General features: G+C 36.9%; 1 protein-coding gene across 50 annotated transcripts in view; it reads right to left on the reverse strand.

Annotated features, from left to right (window-relative positions):
* RBFOX1 (RNA binding fox-1 homolog 1) overlaps positions 1-12,035 on the reverse strand; it is a 1,017,140-nt gene that overhangs the window by 86,673 nt on the left and 918,432 nt on the right. For all 50 annotated transcript variants that reach the window (XM_079320751.1, XM_079320738.1, XM_079320785.1 and 47 more), the window contains 2 exons: positions 3,010-3,153; positions 453-506 (listed from right to left, as the gene is read on the reverse strand). In XM_079320751.1, the coding sequence (XP_079176877.1) occupies positions 453-506; positions 3,010-3,153 (198 nt within the window). The remainder of the gene's footprint in view (positions 1-452; positions 507-3,009; positions 3,154-12,035) is intronic.

Consider the following 12,035-nt stretch of genomic DNA (forward strand, 5'->3'; position numbering starts at 1 on the left):
TTACTTAAAGAGGAAAACATCTGCACTTAATCTGGAACAATTATGTATTTGCTTAGCTAATTACTAAAGAGGATAGTTATTAGGTATCATTACCATCTTTCATTTCAATAAAGGAAAAAAATACCTGTACTAATACCAACCTGCCTAAAAATATCTTTAACTATGGACTCATCCTATAAAATAAATGAAATAATTACCCTTGAAGAATAAGGACAGTGAAAATCAACATTCCCATATAACAGATGACAGTTTGGAGTAGTTAAAATTACCCCCTTTGAAAGATATGAGTCCAATGATTTTCTTACTGCTTAGAAAACTGACTGACAGCTCAGAAGATGTTTCCACTAACCTAAAATTTCAGACATTATTTTGTCACAGCAGTGCAGTTGTTTCCTTTTACTCATATATTTTAAACAAAACAAAAAATTCCACAGGTGAATTAAACTGCTTACCTTTGAGCCTCGCTCATTAAAAATAATTTCAACATCTAAGATTTTACCAAATTGCTGCAAAGAAACAGAAAAAGTTACATGAAAAAAAGTTCATTAATAACTTCAGCCATTCTATCATATACAATACAAATGTTTGCTTCAGGAAATGGTGCAATATTAAACAATATAAAACTAAATATTGTTAAACATTAAAAAAAAAAAGACAACACTAAAAGGAGTCAGATCAATATTATTTCTAAATTGTGGGGATCATAATGCTCATTACTCCATGGAGGAACCTGAAGCTCAGTGAAGCCCCTGACAGAGGAAAGAGAGTTAAATCATGATCACAGTGAAATAAAAGTCCCAAATTTCTGCATTTTCCAGAACAGGTGAAGAAGTTTGGTTTTATCACTACAAGAACGAGATTGAACCAGGTGGGAGTTTTGTTGCACTGAGGATTTCTTTCCAGCCTTGCTGAAATATTATTAATTATTCCCTAGGAAGTTTTGTCTTACTGGGGCATAATTTGAAAAACTAGAATGGACACTCACTTTGGGGGGATTTTTTCTCTGCTCAGAATTGTATTTTTATAATAATACTAGAAGTGGCTGTAATTCCTATTGACTTTCCATAGCACTCAATTCCCCAGACATTGTCTGCATATACAAAAGATGAACCCAGCTGCTTGTCCCAGAGGAAAGGCCCTGCTGGACCTGGCTTAGGAGGGGAATAAATGTTAGAATACTTCCTGTCAGGACATATTTTGTGAGGTGCCAATGTAATGAATCAGGGGGTCATGTCTCTTATTCCATATGTCATTAACATGCAGCATTGGATTGGGGTTGGCATTGATAAGTGACCCAATAACAAACAAAAAGGCAGAAATTAGAGACAGGCAAATGGAGAATAATCCAACAAGAGTACCAGGAACTGTGGAAATGAGCCTGTACTCCAGTATTTTAAGATATAATAAACAATTACAGGCCAGAAAGGACAGTATTCCTTCTCCAGCTTATTAAAGAGTTTCAACTTTGCCATGAAAAAATCAACCATCACTTGATATACTTTGGTTTATTTCATGCTCTTGCATTCACCCTTTAATTAATTTTTTAACTGCAACTTCAGCCTCGATGCAGACATGGACTTGATATTTAAATAATTCTCCTCTGTTATATTCATGTTCATGTAAAAAGATCATCTACTGTGTGTATAATGTGGACATGATGCAGATCTGCCATATTTCATATTAAATATTTCAACTCACACAGGCAGAAATTTCATTTTTCTGCTATTTCAGAAGCTAAATGTTTTCTGTTACCAAGTCATTCTGGAAGTCAGCTGGAAACTCCAGCCATTCTCCAGTGTCAGTCTTTTGACACCTAAGACTTAGAAGCACTAAAAGCAAGTGTGTTTATTCATTTATAAATTACTACAATACCTACCAAAAATCCTTTCATTTAATTTTTTTTCAAATAAAACCTATTTTAAGTGGTTTGTTTAGTTAAATAAATTAGCATATTTTTCTCTGGAGGATTAATTATTATGCCTTCTGCTATTCTGCTGATGAGCTGGGAGCTGTGTTCAGGGGAGGTAACTTGAACCAAGTCAGACCCAGCAGAACAGTCTCTCATTTCCCAGTACTACACCAGGATTCTGTTTCCAGGAACTGTTTCCTTCAGAGGAATAAATACTGAGAAACACCATATTTTGACTTGCATACAAACACATTAGAAGGACTTAAAAATCTGAGCTGAACATGAAAGATGGAATTCCAGAGCTGTGAGGCACTTGGAGCTGCACTGAATAACCAACTGTAATGCAGGAGAGAATTTGGGTTTAGTGAGGCAGAATAAGGATAGTGAGAGCACATGAATACTTCAGAGTGCTGGCTTGGGTTCCAATAGATGATCAAGTATTATTTCTAGATGGGGTTTAGTGGCATTTCAAACTAAAGCTGGGAGTCCTTGGATCAGGGAGAAGACACCCAGTCTAAGCTCTGTTGTTTATAATCCTGTTGCTGATGGCATGCCCAGGGCTGTGTGAAACACAGGGGATGTGCTTGAAGACACCTGTGGCCTGGGGGGAAAGACAAATTGAGAGACTTACAGCAAAATACTAATAAAAACCTTCAAAGCCTACAGACCTACAAAACCTGTGGAGATGGGTGAGGATTCTGTGTCTGAACTGTGCTGAAATTCAGCCCATGCCTTCTTTTTGTGTCCCTTGCTCAGGTCAGGCACTGACTGTTTAATATCAGGCTCTCCAAAATCAGTAAATGCAGGCAGATAAATCTAGATGTATATAGCAGCAATATGTATTCATCTAAACCACAACAGACAACACTTTTTTGTAAAAGCAGCACAAAGCACTCAAGTGCATCACATCCAGCAGAATCTATGTCATTTCTTTTCCTGGTTGTGATTGGCAAATCAGATATTTGATTACACATAGATTAAAGTGGAATCTTTCCTGAAAATGGCTAAACAGCCTCAATCAGAGATAGAGCTGCCAATAACACACAACACCTACTGCAGTGCAAATGTACAAAAAGCAGAAATAAACGATGAGCACTTACACCAAACATTTGTCTAAGGTCTGGATCCCGGAATCTGAATGGTATATTTGAGACGTGGAGCCGTTTTGGCTGTGATTTGTTTTCTGTGTTTTCAGAAGATTGTGTCTGTTGCTGGCCATCAGTCTGTGCTGCATCATCTGTCTGCTAAAAGGGTAAAGCAAAATAAAACACACTGTAAGTATTTTGGATATTTTTAATACAAGGAGGTGGGCTTAAATTCTCAAAGAAAAAAAAAAAAAAAAAACACCAAAAAGTAAAAAGTAGTTAAATTTGCTTCAAAGTAGTGAAGAATAGCAGAAGTTTAAATACACAAAAAACAAGTCCATTTCTGTCTCAACAGCATGCATTTTCAGTGATATGTATTCAGAATAAACAGGAGAATAAATAGGTTATTATTTGTAGATTTGCTTAGCTATTCTTAAATAATGAATGAATATATCTCCCTATAAGATTAGAGAAACTCCTTTAACCTCTTCTGTGTTTGCCAAGGAACTGAGCAAGCCAGACACCTTCAAATGAGATTAGAGCTTCCCCTCAGAGGGCACTGGACTCTGCACAGCAGGCAGGTGACACATCTCACCCTCGTTGCTGTTTCTGAGCAGGGCTGGTGGCCACTGAAGGGTCATTCTGCACAGATAAATGGTGGCCATTACAGAAAAGGCCTTGAGTTGTGAGAGGGAGCACAAGTTTAATCAGTGGTGAAGGTTGCCTGACAGAAGTGTGAGACTCAGGAAAAAAAGTTTTGAAGATTTTCTTCCTTGCCGAAATGAGGTGATGTCATGGTATTTCTTACAGGGACACCGTTCCCTGGTTTTAAAATTCTGGTTTAAAATTAAAGGATATTCCCAGGTGTTATGATTTAATAAACAAATTATAAATCCTCAGTGAGATGAAAGAAAAAAAATGCCCCTCATTCAAAAAGTAAAATTACCCAATGGTGGTACATCAGCATTTATAACATATGTTATAAAAACAACTCCTCTCTGTTCTTTAATTAATTACTAATTAATTAATGCTTGTACAGCACACAAGGTTCTGCATGCTATGTTAAAACAGCACACTCATACTCGTTTGCATGGGCAGAGGGGTTTGGAACAATAGAAGGAGAAAAAAAATAGTTGAATGGAAAACTACAAAGATGATCTGACAGCCGTCACTCTCTGCTCTTTCCTCTTCCTTCTGACCCTGTTGTTTTTGTAAGTATTTATCTTTCTCTTGTGTGCCAATGTGACATTCAGTTTGTCTTTCTGACTTTTTTCATTTAAAGATCAAAAATAAGAAATTACCTATTTCCTGCTAGTATGAAATTTGTTTCAGGAGACAAGAGTTTAAGCAACATAAAAATGGTTAAATAAAATAAACCTTACCACACAGTTTTAGTACCAACAAGCCTGCTGAAGAGGAAGCAAAAGAACTCAAACAGAACACATCATTTACATCAGCAATAACTACATATAAATTTAATTCTAGCAAGTGAAATTCAACAATATCCTCCCTAGAGAATACAAATGTTCTCAAATTAAAAGTACTAACATCTGTATTGCCTACACTTCTGTGCTAAGAACACTTTATAAATAAAGGTCCTAATTTCTGCAGCAGCATCAGTCCATCAGTAGCAGCTCTGATATTTCACAGCAGATGATGAGATTCACAGAAACACAAACTTTGTGCACTGGAGAAAGATTTATAAGTGATCCAAACAAATAATTGGATCAGATCAAATGTAAATCTAAAAGTGAGTCAGTGCCATCACATCTCTGTCTGCTACTCCCTGAACTCACAGGCTCACAAAGTAAATAATTTATCTTTATGAATATTTAGTGATATAAATAGAAAATATTGTATATAGCTGTCAAGAGACAAAAATGTTCCATGCTAATCTATTGTTATCTAAAATCAACTCCAAAATTTGGATTTTGAGGTTTCACCCAGAGACACCACAGGGATTATTTTCTACCTTCAGGCATAAAAGGAGAGAAATATGAAAGAAATTTGGTATGTGAGAGCAGGTGGGGGATGACAGAATGGAATCTCTTGAAATACAACACTCCAGAAGAATCCGAGGTCAATTAGATTAATCTGAAGAGAACTGAAGAATTTTGCAGGTGCTGTTAAGCTTCAGGAACAGAGGGTGCCTCAGGAAGAAATTACATGATCAGCATCCTGTATAAATGCAAATCAAAAAGAGAAATCTCTGTTCATTTTCTTCACAGAAATAAAGAAGAGACGGGCTGAACTGTGCACCAGGAACATCCCAAAACACTGGGAGCAACTGCCCTACTAAGCACCTGAAGAGATTATCGTCAACAAAATCCAGTGAGGTTTCTGAAGGTGGTCTTAAAATGGAGTTACAAATTTTTAGTGAAGAGGATAAATCCAGGTACTGTTATTTTCTGGGCCTTTCGTTGGTTTTACCACTTTTAAAAATATATTTTTTTATTCTAAGAAGCCTCAAATTTACACTGTCAGCACAGAATGTGTCAGAGTCTGGGCAGTGAGAGCTGAAAACCAGAAATTTCAGCAAGTCACTGTCATCAACAATTCCTAACTGTCCATGACCCTCAAGAAATGGGGCAGAATTAACAGGGCTAAACCATGTAGAACATACCAAAAGGCTTGGCAGTGTAACAGGCTTTTACAAAGCACATTGTCATCCAGAAATCCAAGGGTGTGCCTGGGAGATCTGGGCAAGGATAACCACAAATTGAAATTGGAATGTGAGGATTATGCAAAAATTTCCAAGTAGCACCAAGGAGGTAAAACAAACAGGGGGCAGAGGACAGGCTGGATTTTGAAAAATCCCAGCCAAGCAACTTTCAGAGCTCTGTGGACTCACAGAACCAGAATGTAATTTACCTCACACATACATAATACATTTCAGGAGAATCCCTTCACTGCCAGAGGACCTGAAGAGTGGTGTCTGATAGTCCTTTAAAAATTAATTGATGTTAGGATGTGGCATTATCCTTCCTCTATCCTGCAGTCTTGCATGCAATCAGGCTGCTTTCTGACCCCTATTCCTCCACATATTTGCAATTATAAAATATGCAAGATACTTCATATATGATAGCATTAAAACTTATAATGAAAGTTATAAATACAGAATGCAGAAATAAAAGATCAAATTCTCACTCACAGCAAAACAAATAGAGGTGAGCTCCTTTTACTTCAGTGAGCTACTGAAGGCTTAAGTGTTAAAATAAATTAGAATTTAAACATTCTTACAGATAAGCAGACCCATATCAAAGAGGGAATTTCAGAAAAATATTTTTTTATATATATATATATAATATAATTTCAGTATAATCATTTGGTATCCTTTTAAACCAAATTCATCATCTGGAGAGTTAATATCTACTGTTTTCTACAGAAATTCTTTACCATTATCAAAATATTTTTGTTTCTTTAACTCAGTTCTAGAAACTGAAAGCTTCTTTAATTTAAAAGACTTCACTCAAGTTCTTAAAGACTTCACACTGAAGTACAATTGTTGAAGTATTTTTTCTGGTTTTTTCTAGCTTTCTCCTGAGAATTTAGGGAAAAAAAATATAAAAGTGAAGAAAATCACTAAACCAAATATTTGTTTGGATAAAATAAATTTGACATTTTTTTTTAATTTGGAAAAATATATTAACTCCCCGACTTTTAGCACTTGCAGCAAAGGCACCACACCCAGCAGAACAATGGTCAGTGAGCCTGAGATGAGAAAGGGTCTTGTGCACCCTGCTTGGGTAAAAAATCCCTGTTCCTTTCTCCTTCCTTAAAATTCTTACAGATTTTGTGTGTCCCTCTCCATCCATCTCTGCGGACAGCCAGCCCTGCAATGTTTCCTACACCAGAATCCCAAGTGTTCCACTCTCCCTCCATTCTTTTTCACTGACTAATATCTTTCATTTCCTACAAAACAATGATGGTGTGCAGAGTCTTTCACCCTCAACTCCTGTTTCCAGCACAGTGAAATGCAGTCACAGAAGAGCTGTTTGCACCCTGTTCCCAGTCTCAGCTTCTAAAGGCTACACAGACCTGTAGGAACACCTGAAATGGAACTAAACCTTTTATCTCTTTCTGGACAAAGTGAAAATAAGCAGCATTGGAACATGAGAAAGTCCTGATCATTCTGCTATAATCTGCAAACAAGCACAGCTCTGTTGCATATCTTTTAAACCCACACCAAGTCTAGAGGAAGAACAGCCTAATTCTAGCAGGAATAACCTCTAAAATATTTACAAGGAGAAAAGAAAGACAAAAGAAAAGGAACATCTTTTTTTAAAATATGATCAATGGCAAATTAGGTGCTGAGCATCTCATGTATACATGCCAGCATAGGGTAAGGCTCTTCAAAATTTTAAATTTAGCAAAAAAGAAAGCACCCATTGATTTTTTTTTATAAATGCTCAAAACAGCACCTGTTTTTTTCCTGCTGCACCAATCAAGTTATTTCTCAGAGAGAAAGAGCTTGTGAATGTCTTCTAGGCATTATTTGATTAAGTTGACAATATTATGTGAGCAATGGTTGGGTACCCACTGTGCTGTACTTTTGACCAAATTGATTTGTGTAATGAACACTTGCTCTGTCTCTTCTCCAGCCTGAACAGGGCTCTTGATTTAACCGGTGGTGCTGGAAGCCAAGTGAATTTACAGCCCCCACAGTCATTCTCTCTCAATCTGGAGAGAATAGCAGCAGCAGTACATGAGCAAGCATAATTCAATACATTGTGCTATAAGCACAGAAAATAATATCAGAGCTCTGCAATATACCTGTTTGATTTGATTTGTAAACCCGATAAAAAAAGCAATCGAGAAAAGTTCAGCAGAAAATATATATATACGTCCTGAGCAAAAATATAACCATGCCCAATGTGTACAAACTGAAAAAATCATGCATAGTAAATCATCTTCATCCTTCCCTCAGATAATATTGCACATTTTCCATTTTAAAAGGATCTAGATTCTGGAAAGTTACCTTTCCATTAAAAAGTGAGCAAAGAGAATAATTTAAAACCGAGTTTGGGACTTTCTGAAAATGCTGTTTCTCAGATACACCACTAAGACAGAACTGACAAAGTGATGGGCTTGTAGCTTTTTCCTGCTTTCTTAAGTAGATCAACTGATTAATTAATCATACTTGTTTTGGTAAATTTATATTCTGAAGAGTCCCAGCTCTGCAACATGCTACCCAGAAGCATAACAACAGAGAAAAAATTGAGTTATAGACACAGATCCATCTGTTTGGGCTTAAATGTTCACACAAAGATGTACACAGGAAAAAAATTCTATTATTGTGCTATTTCACAGTGGTGATAAACATTACCAGAAGTATCAGTGACTTTCCTTGTGTACTGCCTCTCTTATCCTTTTCTCTTGAGTAAGATCAATAGTAAGATCTCATTGCCTTCAGAATATTAAAAGTTGAGATTAATTCTTCAAATTAGCTCTAAAAATAAAAATATTTCCAGGACCTCACACTGCACAGCATGTAGCTCATGCCATATCCATTTAAGAATCCTTTCCTGAAGAAAATGTGCACTGTTCTTTGTTCTGATCAAATGCAAAAAACACACAGATGTGGGGCTTGCTGCTATACAGAAAGAAATAATTATAATACTATAATCATGTCCGCATTTGATGATTTGGAGCTAGATAATCCTTAAGGTCACTTCAACACTAACCCTTCCATGATTATGTTGCTAAGTTTCTGCTGTAGCTGAGTATCTCACACTCCAGAGATGCTTGGTTTCAGAGACACTGTGACTGAAACCCTGCAGGGCAAGCCCTGACCCTCTTGTTTTTAATGGCAAAATTCCCTTTTATTTCACCTGGGTCACAACTTCACCCTGATGTTATACCCACTTGACAAAGCAATTTCAGCATTACCATTAACTTCACTCTATTTCCCAAATTACAAAAGGTATAATGATCCTGGTTTCATATTGAATATGTTCATATTTTACTACCTAAAGCAGCAAATGCAAACTGACCAAAGCAATCACTGGGACAGCCCTGAATGAAGCAGAAGAGGAGCCAAGTCTGTAGGCTGTGCTGTCCCTTCTCTGAGTGCTGGGCTCTCACCCTGGCCACTGGCCAGTCTATTAATGCCCAAGAGCCATTCTCCCTCCATTTCATGGGCAAAAGTGTGTTAGATGTTCAGTAAGGGAGAGCACACAACCTCCTCCCTTCTGGGACATTCCACCCAGAGGTCCTTGAGCAGTCAGATGAATACAATTCACTCCCAGGAAGACAGTGTAAGGTGGCTGACTCTGACTGGGGCATTTGTTTTAGATACACTGCCACACACAAGCACACCCTGCTAGAATCCCTTAATCCAATTTACTGACAAATGAAAAAGAACCTGAATAATTCTGTGCTTTGCTTCAGCAGTTTCTGACATTCCACTATTGAACATGCTCTGGGGTTTCAGCAGACTGGGTATTGTTCAGGGCTGAAGGCTTGCAAGCAGTAGTGATTATTTCTCTCATTTCTAGATGGATGCATTCTGGATGCTGATACCACAGGCTACAAGAAAGCACTGTTATTATTGTGATAGCTTATGCATGGAGAGCTAGCAGCCTAAATAAGAGATCATTAATTCTGAGGACAGATAGGAGCAATAAGATAGGTTTCTTAAGCCTCTGGTACTGCAGGACAACCAAAGAGTAATTAATAACTTGGCTACATTAATTATTTCCCCAATTAATCTTCCTTAACAATATGGAATATAGCCCTTATATAGTGCTTTACATTGCCTTTGCTGGTTCATCATTTTTCTTCTAAAATATTCAGCAGGGTCTCAGGGAATAGCATATCAATCATGCCTGCAGGAGAATGACCAAAAGCCATACATTTTTTTGACTTTGTGATCATGTCTCAAAACTTGGGCCAAACTTGCTGGCATAAAGAGCAGGTATTATTTTTTAAAATGTAAATTTGTAAAATGTTTTAAAAGAGTTGTCTGTAACCAAGCAGTTGCCAAGTTCAGTTAAGGACATCCAGCTGACGTCAGTATATCAGTAACATGAAATAGGAGAAGGAACGATAAAAGGTTTTTTTAATGAATTATTTATTCCATGCATCGATTCAATAAATATTTCTGACCACCTACTGATCCCATCCACAACATCACAACAGCAATTAACAAAACCTTTCCCTAATTAGCTGCATCCTGGCTCCATTAGCCAAGAAGTAAATGCATGCACATCTTCAGGAGTTCACACTATGTATAATAAAACTCAATTATTGTGATATTTTCACAAGATAGTATTAAAAAAAAAATTCCTTGGATTTATCCTTAAAAAAACTAGCAGAAAGATTAGGAAATATAGTGTCAAAGGACAAATGCATTAATTTAATCCAAATGAAAAATCTTAAGTAGTGATACAGAGACAAAAAGTAATACTCTATTGATTTTGTTATTCTTCTTTCATGTGTTACTCAGAAGACTTTTTTTTTTTTCTGATGTAATTCTTGCAGGAAGAAAGTGTTCAAAAATAACTTTGTTTCGATGTTTGAAAGCTTAATGTAAAATCCAGACAGGCAACCAATGAAAACATATTAAAAAAAACACATGACAGTAAATATAGAAATCTTGATCAGAGGGATTTTCATCATTTGAGTGGGAGCTGTAGCTTCACACTGCACAAGCTGGCTTACAAAGTATTACCAGAACAAGAAGCCACCAGGATCCTCAACACTAAAAAGTGTTGTGTTCATGACATTTTCCCCCACAAATTGCTCAGCACATTTACTCTGCAGATTCATCTCTCATTTCCCCCTGTGTGTCTGAAAGGACACAGCACTCATGGTGTGGTTTCACCACCACCCAAAGCCTCAGCACCACACCTGCCCTTCCTGACACCTCAGGGCTCACACTCCTTCCACCCACCACACCAAATAAATTGGATTATATGAAATAAGATATCTAAAATTATGTAAGACTTGGAAAATGTCTGAAAGTATCAATAGGGGATAGCTGTGTTATGTTTTAAATATGCAGAAATACAGATCTGCCATCTAAGTAATAAAGTTTAAGGGAAGAGGGGTAAAATAGATTAAGAATTGTTAAAAGATTTTGCAAAGCTTACAGGTAAATATATGTAATGGTTGTGATAGTCCTTAAAACAAAGTTACACTTTGATAGGCAATAAATCAGGACACAATGCCCTTGAGAATAAGACTGTGACTGATGCAAAGCTTGGCATACTTGATTTCTGGAAATCCACTGATTCTCCCCAAGTTCTCCTCTCCAACTCATTTATTACCTTGAGTTATGAAGAAATTATTCAGAAAAGAACATAAATCAATACCAGCAAGGCAACTGTACTTTTACCTGTGGTCATTCATTCATGCACAAGCATTACTGCTCTAATATAGAATGAGATTCTTTTTTTAAATGTTCTAATTAGCTAAAAAAGTGTTATTCCTCATAAGTCAACATTATAAAAGGCTGCAGTGCTGCAATAAAGCTTATTAAACTTTTGTTCTGGCAGCAGGCTCTATCTGGACAAAATGACTTTCAACATCTGCAACTAACTTGTACAATGCTGTGACATTTAACAATATTTGTCCAAATAAAAAAACACACTAATTAAATACTGTTCTGTACAGCCTCAGGGGATATTACTTCCTTTTAAAAATTAAAAAATAAAAACCCAAAAATGCCTTTAGATGGAACATTTGCAGGTTTGGCTACGAGTTGTTTGCCCTCAGCTTGAATCAATGCACACTAGTTTCTGGAATTCCCCTCTGAACTAGATTTATATCATGCATGTAAAGTCCCTTTTTGTGAGGGTTGTGTTGACACAACCAACTGCTGAGTGAACTTGTGAGAGCAGAGTTTCCTGCTGAGAGAGAACGGCTGATTGCTCCAGCTCCAGCTCACCAAGAGAAAGAAAATGTGACAGCGTGATAAAAGGTTTTTCTCTGTTTGACCCCTCACCTACTGTGACTTTCCATTTGCTCACTTGCATATCTTTGCCCAAGGAGTCAGCTGTTGAACCCTCTGAAATACAGAGAAATTTGAGGGCTCTCCA

Source organism: Erithacus rubecula (assembly GCF_903797595.1).
Source record: "Erithacus rubecula genome assembly, chromosome: 17".
Lineage (NCBI taxonomy): Eukaryota > Metazoa > Chordata > Aves > Passeriformes > Muscicapidae > Erithacus > Erithacus rubecula.